This window comes from Pithys albifrons, chromosome 6 (assembly GCF_047495875.1).
Source record: "Pithys albifrons albifrons isolate INPA30051 chromosome 6, PitAlb_v1, whole genome shotgun sequence".
In the NCBI taxonomy this organism is placed as follows: Eukaryota; Metazoa; Chordata; class Aves; order Passeriformes; family Thamnophilidae; genus Pithys; species Pithys albifrons.
Window position 1 is genome coordinate 55,912,032 of NC_092463.1, and position 21,242 is coordinate 55,933,273.

General features: G+C 43.1%; 1 protein-coding gene across 3 annotated transcripts in view; it reads left to right on the forward strand.

The window, feature by feature from the left end:
• Positions 1 to 21,242, forward strand: part of MICAL2 (microtubule associated monooxygenase, calponin and LIM domain containing 2) — a 128,102-nt gene that overhangs the window by 97,146 nt on the left and 9,714 nt on the right. For all 3 annotated transcript variants that reach the window (XM_071558987.1, XM_071558990.1, XM_071558988.1), the window contains 6 exons: positions 852 to 926; positions 4,913 to 5,010; positions 7,781 to 9,134; positions 16,319 to 16,413; positions 18,389 to 18,481; positions 19,880 to 19,973. In XM_071558987.1, coding sequence (XP_071415088.1) covers positions 852 to 926; positions 4,913 to 5,010; positions 7,781 to 9,134; positions 16,319 to 16,413; positions 18,389 to 18,481; positions 19,880 to 19,973 — 1,809 coding nt within the window. The remainder of the gene's footprint in view (positions 1 to 851; positions 927 to 4,912; positions 5,011 to 7,780; positions 9,135 to 16,318; positions 16,414 to 18,388; positions 18,482 to 19,879; positions 19,974 to 21,242) is intronic.

Genomic DNA, 21,242 nt, shown 5'->3' on the forward strand with positions numbered 1-21,242 from the left:
TTTCTACCAGCAGCTGCTTAAAATCTTTTTATCCACTGAAAGCACAAGCCAAGCAGGGTGGTGGGGAGAGGTGTAGGAACAATTTCCTTCCAAATGAAAACTCGTTTCTGAAGCTGGTCAGAACCAAAAGATATGCTAAAAACAGCCAAAGAAATTGTTTTGCAGAAAGTATAAGGCCATCAGCATTCATTTCGTCCCATCTCCCACCACCCCCACATCCATATATGCATTTTTAATCCAAACAGAAAAGAGGGGGTTTCATAGAGCAATTTGAATTGACTCTTGAATAACAAGGCCCTTGTTTAGGGCAAAAGGACAGCAGCAGACCCCAAAGCATCCCCAGCAGCATGTGACCCCGTGCAGTCACTGAAGGATTTAATCCTTTTTCTTCCCCAGTTTCATGCTGTCCCTCACCCCTGACTGCTGAGATAATCTTCTCCTGCCATCCCTTTCCTCCTCACCGTGCCAGCCGGGTTACCCAGATCTTCCCGAGCAGCCTGTTTTGGCTCTACATCCTCACCCGGCTGCATTAGCCCACTGGGTCTTTTCCCTCTCTCAATCTGTCTGCTCGTCCGTCTGTCTGTCGGTCTTTCTGCTCGTGTCGGCTGCCCCGAGGCAAGAGCCGGTGTCAGTGTGGGAATAAGTGGGAAGGTTCCCGGGCTGCTCCCGGCTCGCCGCTGCCCTCTCCCGGCCGCGCCGCGAGGCCGGGGCCGCTGGAGGCTGCTTGGAAAACTGACCCCCTGCCACCTGGGCATTGGAGTTTTTCCCTCTACTTTTGCTTTTTACCACCTCCATTTTCGCTCTCTGGCTTTTGTTGCATTAGCTGACTGTATGTCCTTTCTTCTGTTCAGCACTCCAGAGAGCCAACAGTTTTCACTCCACAGCATTAAATAAGTGTCAGAATTGGAGGAGAAAACTCCAAACAAGTGAGTAAAGTCTGAGAAGTGATTTTATTTTCTGTTTGTGCTGTTTTCCATTTTTCTGTCTCTTAATTCTCTATTTCCTCTTCTTTCCTTTACAAGTTTTGCATTTTTGAGTCACTAGAGGGAAAATAGAGATCTAAAACACACCAAATATTTCTTTTCCATTTTCTTATCCTCAGAAAATCAAATTCCCTTTCTATGTGACTGTTATCTATGTAATGACATCTATCAGCAAGTGGTGTCCACTTTACCTCTCCAGATGAGAGCATGAACTCCCATCCCAGAGCTGCATATTTTGTCTCTAGCCCTGCCTGCACTGGTTACTTTTCATCCACTGCAACACTGGGTCTAACATCATGTCACTTGTTAGACATGTTCCAGGAGGTGCTTATTTGCACCCTTCTCCAGGTGTTCTGTCACCTCTTTTTGTTGGAAAAAAACCCAGATGTTATTTTTGGGTTGCTGAAAGAGAGAAAGCCATCCCAAGAGATGAGCTAGTGAAAATAAGTGTTACAGGTTCTTGTCCTCTGGCAGTTTCTCTTGGTTTGGGCTGACCTGTCTTTGCCTGTGGGAACCTCATGGGGATGCAGTGACTTTGACAGAGATTGGATCTGTTCTCTATTTGCTTCTGAAACAGTGTGGTCACCTCTCACAGCTGAGGCTGCATCTAGGTAACCTTTCTCTTGGGCTGGGGTCCCCAAACAAGCCAGCCATCCTTGGTCACAGCCCTGCTCCTTGGAAATGCATTGCTCACCCACCTCACCACAGCCCCTTGGCAAGTGCACACACTTTCCTTTTAAGTCCCCACTAAGGACTGGCAAGTGCCTGCCAGGACTGACCTCACCAGTATTGGGGCTGGGTGAGCTTACCAGCATCCCAAACCCTCTTAAACTTTGTTAGAAATGCAATTGTATCTGGTAGACTGGGGTGTTGACAGTCTTAAGTGTAAAATGTGATTGTGCAGCAGCAGAAAAAAAGGATTTGTGCACGTGACCAAGTGCCACAGTTTCTGGGCATGGAGACAGGGGGTCTGGGGGAATGGTGGTGACAGCTGCTCTTTACCTGCCCTAAGCTGCCCTCTCTGACAAGGGGGATTCTTGCTGCTGCTTGAAGTCCCATTTACTTTCAGAGAAGTTATGGCTCTGCTTCTGGAACAAGTAGGACCCCTGTGCTCATTATAGGACCAGTGCTCAGGCAGAGACATTTCAGCTTGTTTGCTTAAGAGTGCCCAAGAAAGCTTCAAGATTATTTGCAAGTACCCACTGTGGGATGAATTTTTATATCTCAAAATATGAGATAAGCTGCATCTCTCCTTCTTGGCACCAGGCTTGCCTCCAAGTCAGGTGCCCACCATACACATGAGCACTGTCACTACCCACCTGCAGTCCCTTGGGGGTCTCCAATGCCACAAATCTGGGATAACTCAGTTAATCTCAGTAAAGTATGCACAGGGCTATCTCATGGTCCTGAGAGGAGGCTCCCACCAAGCTCAGCTTCAGCAACCCCTGTAATGGTCTGTCCCCAGAGGCAGTTGTGGCAGATGGACAAGCAGACAGGTGTGACAGGGCTGCCTTCCCTGGGATCCACTGCACTTCTGAGGCGTGAGGCCTGGCCATACTCTGAGAGGCTGCCCAGAATGTCCCATCCAGGGGAAGGCTCTCCCATGCCTTGGATGGGAAGGTGGAGCAGATTGTTCTCAAGGTCCCATGGCATCTGTGTCACTTCAGCTGGGCCTCTGAGCATTTGGGGATTGGCATGTACGCCACAGTCTGCCTCCATCGAAGGAATGGATTTAAAATCTTGTCTTAATTGTTTTTAAAAGATTAATCAAAACTTATGCTTATCCTGGATTTGAGGTGGGAGTAAAAAAGACAGAGAGGAAAGAATACTGGGGGCAGGGGAGTGTCACTCTTAATTTTAACTCATTTTCAGCTTGTTCGCAGCAAGTACGTTACTTAAAGATTTGCCAATTAATTTTCCCATCATTTTGTTAAAAATGTGAGTGTGCCTCAAGAGCTCTAGGGGGAGCTAAAAGCCTTTGAGAGGGAAGCGATGAGCTGCATGAGTCTGCCTGAACCTCAGGCATGCAGTTAAAATGAGGTGTAAAGCACAGTCTGCATACAGTGAGAACAGAATAAAGGCATTTTTTAGTCTCTGGAGGAACATTTTAAGTCATAGTTTCTATATTTAATCCAATTTGATTACAGGAATTTATATGATCATCAGTCACATGAAAAAGAAGTCTGTCTCCTTTCCAGACATATTTCCCAAAACACATATGTTTCATAAACAGCACGGGTACATGGCCAAGGAAAGGAAATCGGTGTCACAGCTATATTGGCTGAAAGGCTCAGAGCAGGATATTACCTTTCAAAACCTTTAATCCCCATTGCACGGCCACAGGGAATGCTGTGCTCTTAATTTGTCTTGGGATTTTGGGCCAAGCAGATCATGATAGTGCCCTAGGGAACTTTTTTTTTTTTTAATCCTGTTTTGGAAGTGAAGCTGAAAATACAGGTTCGGCGTCTTGGTGGGAATAAAACCATTATGGCTGTGACAGATAGCAAGCTGTGGCTTTGCGTGGGGCAATGATCTCACACATGCAAGACCTGTCCTTGTAAGGTGATGCACACCCACGAGAGCTGGAGTGGGAGGCATTTCTCCCTACAGGCATGTGCACTTACCCTGCAGTCCCCTGGGCTGGGGGGTTTATGCCCTCGTGGGAGCTATGGCTGTTGCTGCTGCAGTGGTTGCATTTCCCTTCAGTGTGCTGAACCATGACATTTGCTCATGTCAGGAGGCTCAGGGCTTTAGTGGATCAGGCTAAACCCCCTGGCTCACTTATGGAGGTGGTAGTGGTATTTTTTTAATCCTAATTCTGGGTTGTCATGTTTTCCTGTGGCTCAATTCACTTTACAGAACATAAAGGTCAGCCCCTGGCTGCCGTCCCTGCAGGAGTTCCTTGATGAACTCCAGTGCATTGTTTCCCTCCAGTTTTGATTGAACATAGACAGTTGCTTCAAAACTGGGTACAAATAGGTGAGACACTGAGGAGAAAGGAAACTTGGCCTCTCTCCCTGGTTTGCCTTTGCTGAAGTCCACATGCAGGAACTGTTCTCTCTCTCTGGAGTGTTGCTTTTGTCCTTATTCAGTTTTTACTCCCTAAATAGAGGAACCAAGTTTGCTTTGGGAACCTGTATGGATTTCAGAACTAATAGCTGGATTTGGGAGTTAATAATTCAGCCATAAATACGCTTGTCAAGTTATAGATTGACATGGTAATATCTTGGCTCAGGGACACTTTCATTTGTCCAAAGATTATTTATTGTGTAAAATTCCCACAGGCACAAATATTGGAAAGTTCTCCTGACTCCCTTCAGGTGCAAGTTGCCTCCCTACTTTTTCTTCGGCAGGTCTACATATGTCTGCACTAGTTTTGGTTCAAGGCCTTTAGTAATTAACTACCTTGCCTGATTCTAGGAGAGCCCCCTGCATGCTGCCTGTTGTTGTCCTGGCTTGGGAGAATGTGGGATTATTTCTGGACTTACTGCCTGCAGATGGATGCATTTCCCATCTTTTTTCCCCCCATTCCAATGGAGAGCCCTCTCAGAAGTTATCCATTTTCTTCATTTCTCGGAACTACCCAAAGTTCACAAGTGACAGGTTGTTTTGACTGCCTCTGTTTCTGAGGCCTGAAAGCTCTTTAAAGGGGGCTGGTTTTCCAGAAAGTTTCCTGGAACTCAAAAGCTGCTTCACTACATCCAGCCAAAAAGTGGAAGCAGTTCATGTTCACTGCTGAAAATATCAACATGTGTTTGGCACAGTGTGCACACACAGAGATCTGGGGCCATAAACTTCAATATTGTAGGTCAGTTCTTTGGGTACAACTGTATCCAGCTGACTGTATAATTTTCTACTCCCATTTTTTAATTGCAAACTTTGTTTAGGACAAAATATCAATGTGACGGTAAAATCTGTGTCTTTGACAGGCTTTCCTCTGCTGTCCAGCAAGAAACCTGGGCTACACTGGAAGGACAGCTCAGCCAGCTGTCAGAGGGGTCCCGGAGAGAGTCACTCCCAAACACAGGTACGAAGGAAAGTTGTGCAGAGCAGAGTGGGTGTAAGTACTGCTAGGGCATGTCTGCTCTCAGCAGGCTGTCTGAGCATCCTCTGCTCTTTCAAATAGTTTTGATCCTCACAGTAACCACTGAAGTTGGAGTTACACTTGTGCTGTACATAGAGAGGAGAACTTGCTCTCGTTTGATATAATCATTCCCAAATCAAGCGCCTAAGTCATGTTTGCTGTGGGACTCAGACCTCGATTACATGAAGAGTTGTGCACTAATCTGCTCCATCAGTCATGAAATCATAGAATAGTTGAGGTTGGAAAAGACCTCTAAGATTATCGAGTCCAACCCAGCACTGCCAGGTCCACCACTAAACCATGTCCCCAGGTGCCACATCTATGTGTCTTTTAAATACTTCCAAGGATGATGACTCCACCATTTCCCTGGGTAGCCTGTTCCAGTGCTTGACCACCATTTCAGTGAAGAAATTTTTCAAAACAGACAACCTAAACATCTCCTGGAACAACTTGATACTGTTTCCTCTCATCTTGTCACTTGTTATGTGGGAGAAGAGACCATCCCTCATCTTGCTTCAACTTCCTTTCAGGTAGTTGTGGAGAACATTGAAGTCTCCATTAGGTCTCCTTTTCTCCAGGCTATACACCCCCGGATCCCTCTGCTGCCCATTGTCAGTCACATGCTCCAGAACCTTCACCAACTCTGTTGCCCTTCTCCGGACATACTCCAGCACCTCAATGTCTTTCTTGTAGTGAATTGCCCAAAACTGAACACAGTAGGTAGGCACTGCCACCCTGTCCTTCCCTTGCAACAAAGGGCTTAGCTGCCACTGGGATTTCCTTTGTGCCACAGTTTCCACCCAAAGGAGAGTAAATCCCCCAAAGCTCTGTGCTCTGCTGCTCCCAAGCTGGCTATTTATCTCTCCATGTGCCCATAGGGCTGGATGGAAGCATGTGGCATGTTGGGCAGGGCCATGTGCCAGCAGCAATGGATGGGGTGAGAGGGTGTCACATCTGAGTGGCTGAAATGCTACTTGACCACTGGGCTAAAGGCAAGTCCAGCTGTGACCTTGGAGAGCAAACATGGGAGCCAAGGTAAGGGCTCACATAGTGCCAGCCATAGAAAACCTGGCATAGGAAATGGGATTTCTGCTGTTACAACCCCTTAGGCATAGGTGTGCCAATGTCTAATGTTTGGCCCTTGCCTCCAATGGGTGGAAAATTTCTTTTCTTAACTTGCAGCAGGCCCTGGGCTCCACATCTCCCACTGCTCAGGAGGATCTTCTGCTTCTTGCAGGACCTAGGATTTCCATTGTGTTTTCTGGGGCTTGTATTTGGTATCTTCTGCTTCTTTCAGGACCTAAGATTTCCATTGTATTTTCTGGTGGTGGTTTTTTTGTTTGTTTGGGGTTTTTTGTTGTTTTTTTTTTTTTTTAAAGCTGAGGAAGGGTGGGCCTGCCATAAGTGCAGCACTGTAGCAGGAGCCATGACCGACAATCCTGAGCAAAGGCCAGCATGACCCTGGACTCAGAACCAGGTGGAGCAAGGACCAGCCCACATCCTCTGTGCCCTAGCCAGTTGTCCTCACCTTTGGGTTAAACATGATTAATATTGCTTGACCTCAGGGCCTGTGTTAGAAAAAAATCAACTCTTCCACATCCATGGTGGTAGTTGAAATCCGGTGCAGGACAATGGAGCCAGGAAGGGAATGTCCCAGAGGAGCAGAGCTGCACAATGCTGCCTGTGCATGAGGAGAGGTGACTCCATGCAGCCTCTGTTCTACAAGCAGTGCTTAGTGGCCTTTTTCTTCCTCTAAAGAGTGAGGATTAAGAGGGTATTTAATTGTTTGTTGGTGTTTCTTACATTTTTCTATCCAATATCCCGACCAATAATAATTTTAGTCATCAAATACATGAAACAGGGAGGAATCATTATTGCCTCAGTTCTGATGCTTCTGGGAAATGAAAAGTCAGACAGATTAATGGCTTTACCCATGTGAGTTTGGATATCTGGCACATAAATGGAAACAGGAATTGAATCTTCATGCCATTCATTATCACATAGCACTGATGATAAAATGCCTTCCTTTTAAGAAGGAAGAAAGAACTTTAGTTTTGGTCTGCTTCCTAGATATTGTGGGTATTTATCCTTGTTACTATCTCCAGCAGAAGATTTTTGTGGCTGGAGTAATGAATTTAAACCTTTACCAAAGCAAAAATAATCATGAGATAGAACTCATTGAATTGTTTGAAACTACCATCTTGCATTTCATAGTCTTTTCTGGATCACTTCTTTCATTCCTACCTGTGCTACATAAGCATGAAATATTATAAAAGCATTTGGAGATCATGGATGATGGTCTCTTGTGCTTGGTCAAAACTCCAAGGTGATGCAACTGGAACACACACAGGAGAATGAAGCAGATCTGCTCTTGTCTATTTTCCTGGAGATAGGACTGTTTCTTTCTAAGGAAAATATTAAAGGCAATTCATAAAGATATGACAGATTCTTAGCATGAATAATATTATTTTTAGACTATTAAAATTTCCAGTAGTATTAGATCTCCACTCCTAGAGAAATATTAGCCCTTTAGGGAGAAAAGCTTTTCTTAATGTATTATCATCTACATATATTTGTGTGTATGAATTAAATATTATGTTTATTAGTATTATGTTAAGATTAAAATGGATTAAAATATTATATTAAATAAAAGACACACAAAGCAGTATTTTTCTATCACTAAAATAATCTTTTTTTTTCATGCACATCACAGTTGGCTTCTTACAAGAAACCACCAGAAACTACAAGAGGACATTTCAAACCCTACAGCCCAGTATTTCAAAGAAAAGAAGAAGCCAGGGAGAAGGCTAAAGACACATATTGCTACATCCCCCATCATCCTTTTCAGAGGAGCACCACAGATTCTCCACAGGCCTTTCCTGGAAATAAGACACTGTTTGCTGATTTTTATGACCCTGAGGATACAGATAGTGACTCTGGGACATACTCAGCCCAGGACTGGAAGGGAAAAACATGGAAATATACCTCTGAACCAGGAGATTTTAATAGGAAGACAAAAGAGCTTTCACCTCTGGATTTGAAAGAGCGAGATGGCAAAAAAAACAGGTACCCAGAAGAAAAGCTTGAGCAAGAATTAAAGGAGGCAAAAAAGAACCTGGGGCTTTATACTGAACAGCAACCCTTGTATGACTCAAACAGGACAGACTTAGGTGGAAGCAGGGCAGGGTATAAAAACAATGGAGGTCTGTGGACTACAGAGAAGAATGATGGAGACTCAAAAAAAGATGCATTCAAACAATCTGGTTGTCCTGTGCCTCTCTTAGTTGCAGATGAGGCTCCGGCAGCTTTGCCAGTTGACACAAAAGATGCTGTGAGGAGTCTGGGTGCAGTTTCCAGGGAGCACACAGCTGGCCAGCCAAAATCACCACTGAGGATCATAGCCAATGCTATCAAAAGGTCCATTTTGGAACCTCTAACCTCGACTCCAGGAGGCCTAAAGCAGGACTCAGAGAGCAAAGTCAAAGCCTCTTCAGAACAAGCTTTCTTCAGCTTCCCCAGTGCTCCTGGTTATTCCATAAGCCAAAGGAACAGTAACAACAATAATGCTCAGTCACAGGATCTTAAAGTAGAGGAGCGGGCAGGAGCATATTTAGGAGATGGAAGCCCTTTCTCAAGTTCATCTAATTTTTCTGTTGCCTCTGAAGAGATACCTCCAAGGGATTGCAGTGAACAGGTATCCTTCACATCCTACACCAGTCCTCACACTAGGTCTCCCAAGACAACCATTATACCTCAGAAATCCTCTTGCACTAGGATGGAGGATGTCCCAGGACTCCTAGAAAAATTTACCTTTAAAGACACTCCTCCAGGGACTCCCATGGATGACACGTGTATCTGTAAAGAAAAGTCCACTCTTCTTTCATCTCCAAAGCCCAAGAACACCTCCAAGGACAATTTGGATGACAATGCACAAAAAGGTAGTCTTGGATTGCTCTTCAGCAGACTTAGAAGTAAAGCTCATGAAAGAGAAGGAAATTCCTTGCTGTCATCTCGGCTTGTCACGAAGGACCATTCTGCAGAAGACAGGTCGTGTTATTCTCTCACAGGTGAGGACCTGAGTGGAATTATTTTCTTGTTGCTATTGTTATTATTGTTATTATTATTGTGTAATAGCACTTAACCTTTAAAAGACCTGTGTGTTGTCATGCAAACTCATATCTATTGGACATTATGTTTAATTTGTAGATGCATTCTACATAAGAAGCGTTAATAAATATAATGTAATAAGCACCTTATTGACCCACTCTGACCTATTTGAGAGTTTATCTGAGCCATGATTAAAAGGCATCAATTTTCATGTTTGCTTGCAAGAACAAGGTTAGTACTAAAATTGCAGGCAAGTCCAAAAAAATATTGATGTCAGACAAAGAGCACTCTGAGTAATCTGAGCATAGGCTCAGAAAGGATTAAGTGCAGGACAGTTTCAGGTATGAAATATGAGGCATGAGAGCTGCACCCACCTGTCTGTCCCTGTGATCCATCTTTCCACTACCCCACTGCCGAAAGACAGTTATTTAACTGAATAACTTACTGAATTTTATTGGCATACGTGTTTGTTTCTTACTTTATTAAATTGCAACCCAAACTGCAACCCCAAACCACAGCATTAAAATCTGTATGAAAAATGTGAAGTCACTGAAACGTCCCCAGTGAGCTGCCAGACCCTTATGCATCCCTTCTGCTTCAGAACTGCTGCATACTGTGAGGAAGACAGACAGTATGTAAGAGACTTGATCTGAAGCTCATTAAAATTGATAGAGTAACTCCTGCTCTCATTGCTGAATTTTTGGATGGGATTTTGGAGCATTCTTTATCTAATAACTCACAAAACCAGGCATCCTCATTGAGCCAAAGGATGCTAAAGACTGCACTGAAGCCACAGAGAGTTGCTAATTCACACTTGTCAAGCTGTGGTCCTTAATGAGAAGCTTTTTTGGAGTCTATACCTAGTCATCACCAATCAATTGAGCTTTAACTAAATGCATTACAATAACTGATGTGTTGTGTTCCTACTAAAATGGGAGAAGTTCTTGTTAGGTTTGAATAATCCTATACGTTACTTATGTTTTAAATATTTTGGAAAAACATGCTGGTTTAATATGTGTTGCATTCTTCTGCTATGCAAGACAAAAGAGGAATCTTAAGTTATTACAATTTCTGATTATAGGCATTGAAAAGTCTGTTTAGATTAAAAAAAAAAGGCAGCAGCTCTGGTCTAACCATTTGCACAGTAATCTGTCATTTTCAACATTGCAGCTCCCTGAACTTTTTCAAACATTCATATTTGAGTAAATCAAACTGGTAAAGAGCCAAGTCCTGCTTGGCTCTCTAAAATGGCATTTCTGTCTCAAATTGGCACTTGTCTGAGGCCCAGGCTTGGCAAACTTCAGTCTGATGACGAGCTGTAGCCTACATTTCATGTCATTATTTTTCTCTCTTGAAATTTACCACGAATAACAGGAAATTCTTTTAATGAAAAAAAATACTCCCAGCACCTTGCAGAGAGCAATTTAATGAGGTTCTTTCTCATACTTCTCTTGGCTCTTTGTAGTAGGACTTTTCTGTCTTATTTGAGGCCAAACTGTTACTGTGCAGCTATGGTTGGTATTACATTACGCTGGTGTTTTCTCTCTCAATGGATTGTGGAGCCAAAGAATGAGCTGGGTGATAAAAGTTCATGGGTTTGAGATGAGACAGAGCAAGCTCATTACAGAGAAACCTCCTGAGGAGTAACCAAATACTTAGAAACCCCTTCCAATATTGAACACTTCTGAACTGAAAAATGCTTGGAGGCTGGGCAAGTGTTAAGAGGAGCAATCACATATTACTGCTGGGTGCCTGTAGTGTTCCTTTAGACATGCACTGCTGGAAACACATTGCAAGGACCTTCAGTCTCACCCCACACATCTACTCCTATGTTATGTTGCTCATATTTCCTTACTCCTTATCTTACTTCAGCTGCAAACACACATCCAGATGTCTTTCCTATGCTGATGACTTCTGCATTTCACACTCAGGTGTCTGTCTGAAGTAAAACTGTGTTCTGTCCTTTCCTGCCAAGTGTTCAGCCCCAGCTGAAGCTCAGCAAGAAGCAGCAGAGATCTTAGCAGCACATTGCCTGTTGTTCAAACTTACACCTGCAGTGGCACCTTCCATATGGGTCATTCTAGTTTCTCATATCCAGACCTGATTTTAAGGCTTTCTGCCTAACACACTTCCTCTGTTTCAGAAGAGCTAGTCCTCAGAGCTACCTGGAAATTTTGGGCTGTGCTGAGATCCAGCTGCAACAGACTGCTTGGGTGGGACCTAGACAAAGCTTCCTGAAGCAATGGGGGTTCATGCACTCTTTTCAGTGAGAGACTGGTTTAAAAATAAATAAATCCAAAATTTGCCTGTAGAATATATGACTGTGTGCAAATAACCTCACTGGAGTTCCTAAGTGCAATTCCAGAATTTTGTTTCACTGCACAATTATCTTCGAGGCTTCTGTCCTTTGATTCCTCCTTTGTGTTTCAAACTGCAGTGAAACACCCTTGGAATTTGTTCAATAAATGTCTTCAATCAGACAGTTAATTGTTCTCTCCTAAGCTTACTTTTCCTTTTGAAATTAAAAAAAAGCCAAAGTGCTATATTAATGACTGATACCAAAAATTATTAGTACCACAGGAGAACAACAGTAAAAGGAGTCCTAAGCCAGGATGTATGAGAGTTGCAGTCAGCAGTGTTTGTAGGGAGATGAAGTGATGGATTCAGGGCTTAAGCTATTTTTGACATACAGACAGGCCTTCTGAAGACCAGTCCATGAGGGTGGTTGGTTATCAGCAGATGTGTGTGACTCCAGGTTTGCTTCCTGATAGAGATGGAGACATGGGAGGAATATTTCTGTCTCTGACAAAGTAGGGATCACTCAAAGACATTCCTAGAATTGTCCCCTACATGAGATGAGTGTTGTTATAACTCGGTGTGTGACTATGTGTTGTTTACATGGTGCACACCATTAAGCAAGACAACCAATTCAGCTGATGAGAAAATTTATCACGAATTCACTTTGCTGATTTTGTGCACTTTGAGATTGAAGAGGGATTTCAGGTTCCTGTTACTTCATCTTTGTACCATGCAAAGCCTGTATATTTGCAGTGTTCTGGTCAGCAAGGACATTGGGATTTTGTATTTTAGAAAGGGAAGTGAGACACTAGAAGTTAAATTACATATTTAAAACCACATGAGAAATCAGTGGAGAAGCAGAGATGTGAAGTGAAATATCCAAGCCCTCTGTATTTCTAGTGGCCATTCTTTTCATCTCCTTCCTTATGCCATTTCCCATCTGGTTTTGAACATCAGTGCCCCAAGAGATATGTGTAACTTTGCCTCTCTTTTGTAAAACACTGAAGTACTTACAGTGGTCATGATTAACTCCCATGACTTTTAAAAATATGCAATCTTGGACACTTACGGGGGAAGCCAACAGATTAATACAGCATTATGTTATGAAAACAGTTCCTGCTCCAAGACAATTCTGTGTATTTAGGCTGCAGCCATTACAATGACACAAACACACCCCAGGAAAGGGAGGCTGAGCTGTGACAAGGCAGACTGATGGCACTGATGGTTTTCCCTATAAGTCTTCAGGACAATCAGCAGTGCTCCCACATCTAACACAAGGTAGCACCTTCTCAATCTCTTCATATGACATCTTCCTCATTTTTCAGAGCACTTCAAGTTTCCTGGGAAAATGAGTACCTTGGATGTGTATGTGAAGGGAGAGGTTCACAAAGCAGTGCACTTTGGTCCAGTTGAACCCTCTGAGTACAGCGAGGCATTCAAATGATGACATTCAGTGGCAGAAGGCTTGGGCCAAAGTCTCTTTGAGACTCACCCTTGGATCGCTGAGCTGTTACAAACTGGCCAGAGGAAGGAATTTTAATTTTATGAATATAATTTTTCGTATCCCTTATGACACAGACATATGAGGATGCCAAGTCCCAGTATCAAGAATTGGAGGTTTCCTCCAACTATGTACTTTGAAGTGTATTTTGTGAGTCTGTTTGATTCACTAACAAATTAATTAATAACAATAATAATTAAAACTGTTTTCTATTATTTGACATTTGTAAATCAGGTATGCTGGAAAAGTCTCTTGACCAAACTCCTAGTAACTACTGTGAGGTGTAGATCAAGAATCGATTAATAAACATTTCAGAAATACTTTATAATTGAAGGGCAAAGGAACAAACTAATACTATGACTGACTGCTCTTAGTTATCTGAAGTATTGTTAGATGGGGAGGAAAAGCTCTAGTATAACATATGTTAACTTGGGAGTTAGGGGGTTGCTAGAGTACTTAAGAAATAAGAAAGATGTAATAAATAACTCCCAATGTGAAGGAATGAGTCCCCAAGTTGAACATTTTTATATGAACTCCTTGTCCAAATCCTCACAGCTAGCCACTAAAGTCTGCCTATTTCACCCCTTTCTGTTTGAGGGGGGTTTGGGGTTTTGGTTTGGGGTTTTTTGTTAGGATTTGTTTGTTTAGTTTGGTTTGAGTTTTTTTCAAAAAAACTTCTGGTATTTTTCTCTAGTTCTGAAGGTTCATTCTGTGAGGTGGTTTCTTTCTGTGGGTGTTATAGTTGTCCTAAAGTTGAAGTTTTCATCTGGGGTACACTTTAGAGCACAGTTCTGGTCTCTCTCGTGAAGAAACTGCCAAAGAAAATCAGTTGAGCAGAGCATTGAGTGGCTGTCCTTCTAATGTGGAAAGAAATGCACTGTCTCCCATTGTTTCTATATCCATGAAAAGTGGCAGAACCACATATCTGGGAGCCAAAAACCTGTATTCTTATACCAGTTCTGTCACTCTGCTCTGTGTTTCCAGACACTTCACGCTTCAGTTATCCCTGTTAATATTAGCAGAAAACATCAGTGCTGTGAAATGTATTTGTAATGATGGTACAGAGACCATAATCAACATGCACTGGTAGATCCATCAGGTGCCTTATCACTGAGTAGATCAAGTGTTCCTTCATCCCATAGCATCCTCAGGGGGAGACCATGAAGGGGGTGCTGATCAGTTGGGTGGCTCTGGTCTCACAGGGCGCTGAGTCCCTTGAAAAGCTGAGCTGTTTGGGAACAATCTGAGTGGCTGTTCTCTGCAGAGCAAGGTGCAAATACCTGCTCTCCACAACAGATAGTCATTGGGAAGACTGTGGAGTTTATAAATCTATTCCGTGCACAAGCATCAGATTCCTTGTGCTCATGAGATGGCCCTTGGAAGTCCTTTGGGAGGTCACTGACCCTCTCTCTGTCCCAGAAAGGCAGAGAGTTCCTGACTCCACCCCCCAAGGAGGAAGCAGGTGCCCTTGTGTTAGAGCAGGCTGCTTTTCCTCCAGACCTTGTAACAGTTTTTAAATTATTGATATCACTCAAAGGGGAGGACAGGGGGAAGCAGTCACTTATTCCTAGCACAGCTGAGAGAAGAAAGGGAGCGTGTAATTGCTTGTGTTTCCAGCCCTGCTGGGCTGTAAGGCTTGCCCTTTGCATACTATGGAATTTGTTTTCTCCAGTGGCGTGTCCGCAGGGTAGTTCACTGCAAACGTTTTGTTGCACAGGGAAAAGCACGATGGGAGAGTTTACTCACTAAAAGAAGGACTGATGCTCTCCACACCTAGGCAGGGCTCTATGTTTGCCTGTCCCTGCTGAGATGGAGTGCAGCTGGATATGCGTTCCTGTCCACGGTGTTTGGGGCAGCAGCCTGACCCCAGCAATCGTGAGCCATGGGAGAGTGCCCAGCAGGTCAGCAAGCAGGACCTGTGTCCCTCCTCAAGGCAGGGAGCTGTGGAGTGGCAGCTTGGGCAGTTCTGGAGCAGAGTGTCACCTGGGAGGCTGGAGAACCACTTGGAGGGCTATTGCAGCTCCCTGTTTTCACTTGCAGCCATCTGCTGCCCAAGGACATGAATCACAAAAAGGATGGTGAGACCCAAGTCTGCTCCACTGAGCCAAGCATGAGCTCTCAGCTTCATTGTGCTGCCTCTAAACTGAGATTGCTGAGAAAAATCAGGATTTCTGCCTCAAATGACTTGGATTTGCTTTTATTGCTTCACTGTCTGGGGTGAATGTGTTTCATGGATCCTGACTTCAGATTAGGGCCAGAGGTAAAAGTCCTACTTCAGGACTCAGATCCAGAACAAGGCAAAGAAGAAACACTTACACTGGGAGAGTGGGAAGCGATTTTAATCTGAATACAGCTTGCACCTAGAAAGTCAACTGTCGCCTTGCAGATACAAAGAAAAATTAACAGTTAGCTTTAAATAATGTACATTTCCAAGATGCCCAGCTGTTAATCGTTAACCCTGTAGCAGGTTGAAGCATAGAGACAGATGTTCCAAAAAAGGTTTTATTTTCTGAAATAAAGAGAATGAAGCTATGCAGTAGACAAATTAAGGAGAAATTCAAATATTTACACCCAGTTGAAACAAGATGCTGGAAAAACAGGCATGATAAAATTGCTGCAATTAAATGTAATTTAATTTATAGTTCTGAAAGCATGCTTCTTCCAGGCTTTGAGTTTTCCTTATGGAGTGTATTGTTGTGATGTATGGATTTTCCTGACTTCTTATGGCATTTTAATCAACAGTCCAATGATGTGATAATATTCCTAAAGCAGAAAAATAAGTGACGTTTGTTTAGACATAATTAATGAAATATTTATGTTGCATGAGGTTGTGTGATAAAGCCTTGTTCTCTTAGTCCATTTGCTTCTGATTACATTTGTGATTTTTTTATATGACCAGACATTCTGACGCCAACTATTTTACACTGAGCAGATGTCATGTAGTAAAAATGGGTGCCAGATGCTACAAGCCACATAAGGGTAATTTGTTTAAGAGCTGGCTCAGACTTTGTGCATTCAATTACACTGTATAGTGAGCCTTATACAATCATTTGGGTAATATGGCTAACTTCAGATATACATTTTAATGAATGTTGAGTGCATTCAGAACAGTGTGCTACATGCAGGGTGCTCAAGGAATTAATTTATTTGTATGTAGTAATTTAAAAAATATATATATACCCAGACAGTTTTTGACAGGGTTCAAAAACTTAATTAATACTGTCAGCTGAATCTCTAAATTGCTCTAGGTGCTGCTGATTAGAACTCAGAGCAGGTGCAAAGTGTCTGTTTAAGTTAAAGAATAGCATTTTTTGCTTCACTGACTATTTTGTGCCTGCATTTTAGGATGTGACCACCTACCTGTCAGAAAACAAGCCAGTGACTATTCGACTTCATCCTCCGATGATGAATTTGAATTCAAGCCTTCATTAACACACAAGGTAATCTTGGCTTGGGAACAAAAAGTTCCTTAGTTGGACAGTATTTAAGATTCATCATATGATTTTGATCTAAGCCACACAGCAATTTTTCAAAGTGGGGATTGGAATGTTGGAGGTTACTTGTCATGCAGAGAAAATACATTACAAGTCTTTAAGACAGATGAAAATCCAAGTTTCTTTTTCCTCCTTGGATCTTTAATTCCCCCACGTTACACCAGTGTTGACAGAGGAGGTCTAGTTTGACAAGCAGACGTGTTTCACTGAAACCACTTTGAAGCTTCATTTTTAAGTGGCCTTAATATGTAGCCCAACAAGCAAACTATTGAAAAAATTAAACCAAACAGATGCAGATTTCCTTTGGGGAAATACAGCTTCATCTGAGAAGTGCTACAGGCAGGTTGCCTGGAAAACACTCTGTTTATCCTAATCAGCACAAGTGTGTGAGCCAAGAAGCTGCACCCAGACCCTTTACAGAGAAAGGGCCCACTGCCCACCTGGGTCCCCACCTAGCCATGGGGTTAAACCACAATAAACTCTCGGTACTCAGCTCTGATGTGAGGAAACAGAGCTTTTAATGACTGAATAGCTCAGGAGAAATGTGTTTACCTCTTTCCTGTGGAGAATATCAGTAAGTGGAATTAATAGTATGAGGTGGCCTTTTGATTTGTTGCCTTTGGGCAGGTAGAGGGGGGTGAAGAGGAAGGAAAGCAAAGTACAGTGCACTGAAAAATCAGCTGAGCTGAAAGCTGAGTGGAACTTTGAGTGGAAACGCGGTTGTGCAGCTCCAGAGGAAGCCAAATGCCATGAGGAAGAAGCAGAGCAATGTACAGCACCACTTGTCACCAGTGGCTCTGTGTCAGGATGTGCTGAGATATCAGAATTCTTCATTCATCTTTCCTGTTACAGGAAAGACACTCTATAGTAGGATTTAAACAAAATAGAGAAGAGAAGGGAGACATTGGAGCCACCTGGATAGAAGCAACCCCTGACAGTTCAGGCAGGACCAGGTAGGGAGAAGGCAGCACTTGGGGGCAGCTGCCAGGAGGGGAGTGAACAAGCAGCTGTCACACAGAGGCATCAGCAGTGATTCAGTTTGGATGCACATCCCCCACTCAGTGTGTTTCTTTCAACTGCCTCCTACCACCCCGCTTTTCATGCCAGTCCTGGCTGTTGTTTTGTCAGCACCACCATTTCCCTCTGGTAAAACTCAGTGGGAAAAATTTTAGTGGCTTCCTGGCTGGTTAATTATTTAATTGTCTTCTCTATGGTGCTCATGTATTCTGTCTCCTCCAAAATATGAACACTGCAGCCTTGAAGCACTTCAGGTTACCTTGGGTCAAGAGCAAGACAGAGCAATGGCAGGCAATTCCCTCACCAGCCCCACAGCATGTGCTGCCCAGATCTCCTGGCAGCAGCAGGTGCCTTGTGAAAGGCAAACCCCTCTGTAATGCAGCAGAGAAATGGCATTGGGGTAGGTTTCATAGGGCTTCAGGTAGCATCTCATGATGGTTGGCTGTTTCAGCTCTGTCCCTCTGACTGTGTTACAGGAGATCCAAAGTTGATTTTACTACTTACCACTTCTACAGTAACAGAAACGGGTTTGAGTTTCCTTAAACTGCTGCTTCCCCCAGGTGGTGCCTGACCATCTATAGTGGAATGTTTTATATAGTCAGCTTTGTGATTCAAACATTTTTATTGATAGACACAGTTCACACTCACTTAGGGTTGCATTAAGAGCTTGTTATGATTTAAAGTCAATGTAAGCAAATACATGTAAATATTCTTTTCATTTTGGTCAGGTTGCCCCAAGCACCCTGCAGTAGCTCACCTCACTTTGGGTGGAGGATCAGGTTAAACGGTGTCCAGAGGTTTATCCCAACCTCAGCAGCTCTGTGATTCTGGGGAAGGTTTGAGGAAACCTGTAATTGATATACTTATGCTTTGATTACCTTTTTTTTCTCTCTCTCTTTTGTAGGCAAAAAGAGCTCTCAGAAGGAAAAAGAAGTTGGAGAAGGAAACAAAGCAGTTGATTAAACAAGAGGAGCTGAAGAGGCTACACAGAGCACAGGTAGCTCACAAATGCTCCCTTTGTCTCCCAAGAGTGACTAGTGAGGATGGGGGCACCCAAAGTGGGCTCTGCACCTCCCCTTGCTCCTCACTGCTGTTCACTGCCTTCTGTGCTATGTTCCCCCAGTCATCAGGAGCAGGAAGGTGTCTGTGGCAGGGCCCTCATCTCTCTCCATGGGACAAATCCACATGTGTCCCAGGAGATCATCATAATTTTGTAATTGTGTATGAAGAACAAGAGGTAATAGTGACTGGCAATAAGAGAAGAATGCACTGAAAAGAGAAAGAGAGATAAAGGGGAAATAACACCAACCCCATAAAATGTAAGAAGCTCAGCTCTTACCACTACATACAGCAGGAGAACACAAAAATACAGCAATGGCTTTTGCTCTCCCTCTGCCATAACAATGAAATTGAAGCTTTTTCTTTATTAATGATGGAAAGACACTTCATTTTATACAGGCCTTGCTCTTCAGAAAATTCTGGGAAAGCTCTGGACTCTACAGATGTGTTATTATTTCCAGTTACAGTTTAAGATTAGTGAATGCACTTCTGCACAATTCGATCTCAGATGTATCTTAATACAAAGTGAGAACAACTATGTTCTAGTTTTCATCTGAGAATTGTAAATTGCCTCAAGGTAAAATTAGATGTGTACATGTCTTCTCTTACTTTACTGCTTTGTGGAAACAATTAAGTCCAAACTTTTTGAATCATCTTTTGTGTTTGTTAGGCTGTTGCTGAGGGCTTGGCTTGGAATGCCCTAACACAGCCTGGAATGGGAACTGCTGAACATCTGTCTTTGACATTTCAACCTCTTAAGGTGTTTCATGCCTATTAGCCTCACGACACCTCTAAAAATCTTACTTAGAAAGGGATGGACAATGAATATAGAAGTCCTTCTTGAAGTGCCTCTTAGCTTTCTGAATTAATTATTACCTTTTCTTTCTGAGTCAAAACCTTGTGAAATATGCAAGTAAAAGAAACAACAAAAACTCATGGATAGCAAAACAGCTAGCAGAGCTTTCTAGCTGTAAACATTCAATAATTATGTGAGCTTTATTCATGCAATGTCACAGAACACATGTCTCTGGATATGTAAGGGGTTTTTTACACCTTGTGAAACACAGAAACATTATGATCTCTGTTTTACAATGGGAGAGCTAAAGCTCAGAAAACTGAGGTTCTTTTGGTACTTAGGATACTTACCCACATGAAAATGTCTTAGATACCTAGTGGAGTTATTAAACTGCTTAGGCGCCTGATACATTCAATGAGTTGGCAAGAGCCATGACTCCTCCGAGACCTTTCCAAGCTGTTTCTCTAACTACTGAGATCGTCTTTTGTCTCTGAATTTTGAAGCTATGTCTTTAGCTTTTATATAATTACAATTTTGCAGGCAGTCCAGCGCCAACTAGAAGAGTTGGAGGAAAGACAAAGAGCTCTGGAGATTTTTGGTGTTGAGCTGGAGAGAGAACTGAGAGGAGAAGCAGGTACACAAAGCACTGTTTTTATGTTTGGTGGTGGGCTTTTTAACCTGTTTCAAAGCAGAGGGGACTTAACAATTATCATAGAAATAATTTGTTGCAAACTCTGAAAAGAAACAATAACTGGAAGGACAGAAATAATTGTTTAATCTTTTCCTCAAACTCTATTAGCTCAAGCATCTTCACATTGAATGCTGTAAATTATTTGTTCGCTATCACAGATTTGGAATTATTTACCTGGCTATTGAACCTGAATCTATATTTTTTCCCCTACTCCCCACCTCCCCCACTCCCCCTTTTTATATGTCCCATCCTGAGCCTAATTTCATCTTCTGGAGGGAACCAGTGAGGTTTCCAGCAGCTGTATCTCAGTTACCAAGCCAGCAGCAGCCCTTGCCTGGTAACAGAGTCCTTAATGACTTCTCCTGGAGTGTGAAATGCCATTAATATGATTAGAGCCCGTGGCCATGCTATAGCAACAGCAGCATGCAGGCACACAGACAGCAACAGTGCAGCTTTTCCCTCAATGGGTGGACAATGACAGGAACGTCATCCTGGCACCAGCCAAAGGAAAGCTTTTCCCTTGGCTGAGCTGACAGTCCCGAGCACCCAGGGCTGCAGCATCCTGCCACTGGCCCAGCCTTGCCACTGCTCCCCAGCATGCATGGGGTGAAGGTGGGGAGAACTCCCAGAGAGGGATAGGACATCCAGGAGCTCCTGCCAGGCTCAAAAGGAGAGTGGGAGAGCACATGCATGTAAGGAACTTCAGAGGGGGCTGTGGTTCTGTGCTGAAGGGATTCTGGTGAGCTGACAACCTGAGTGCAAACATATCTTTATTTACTTCTAATTTAGAAAACTGAACCTTGTGCTTTCATGACAGGCAGCTGCACAACACGGAAAACCTAGACATGTTTTGGCACCTAATCTTGTTGTTGTCTTCACCAGGCAACCCAGCCCTGTCCCTACATGCTGGCCTTTTTAATGTCGTATTTCATAGTAGCTATCTCCCCTATTCTGACACTGAACTCATCCGTTAAACAAGAGAGTGTTTGCCCAACCTTTTATATTTATTTACTAATTTCCTAGAATTGATAGTGTTAGCCTATTTCAAATGGTATTTAAAAGGTTAGCATCTTCTTTCTTAAATGAAAGCATAATCTTTTATCAAGCTGCACCCACCTTCCTGTCCATAAGAAAGTCTGCTAAAAAGGCTTTGAGGATTCGGAGCATTAGCTTTTTTCTGCTGAATTCTGTAAAGGTGGTTGTTTTTTTGAA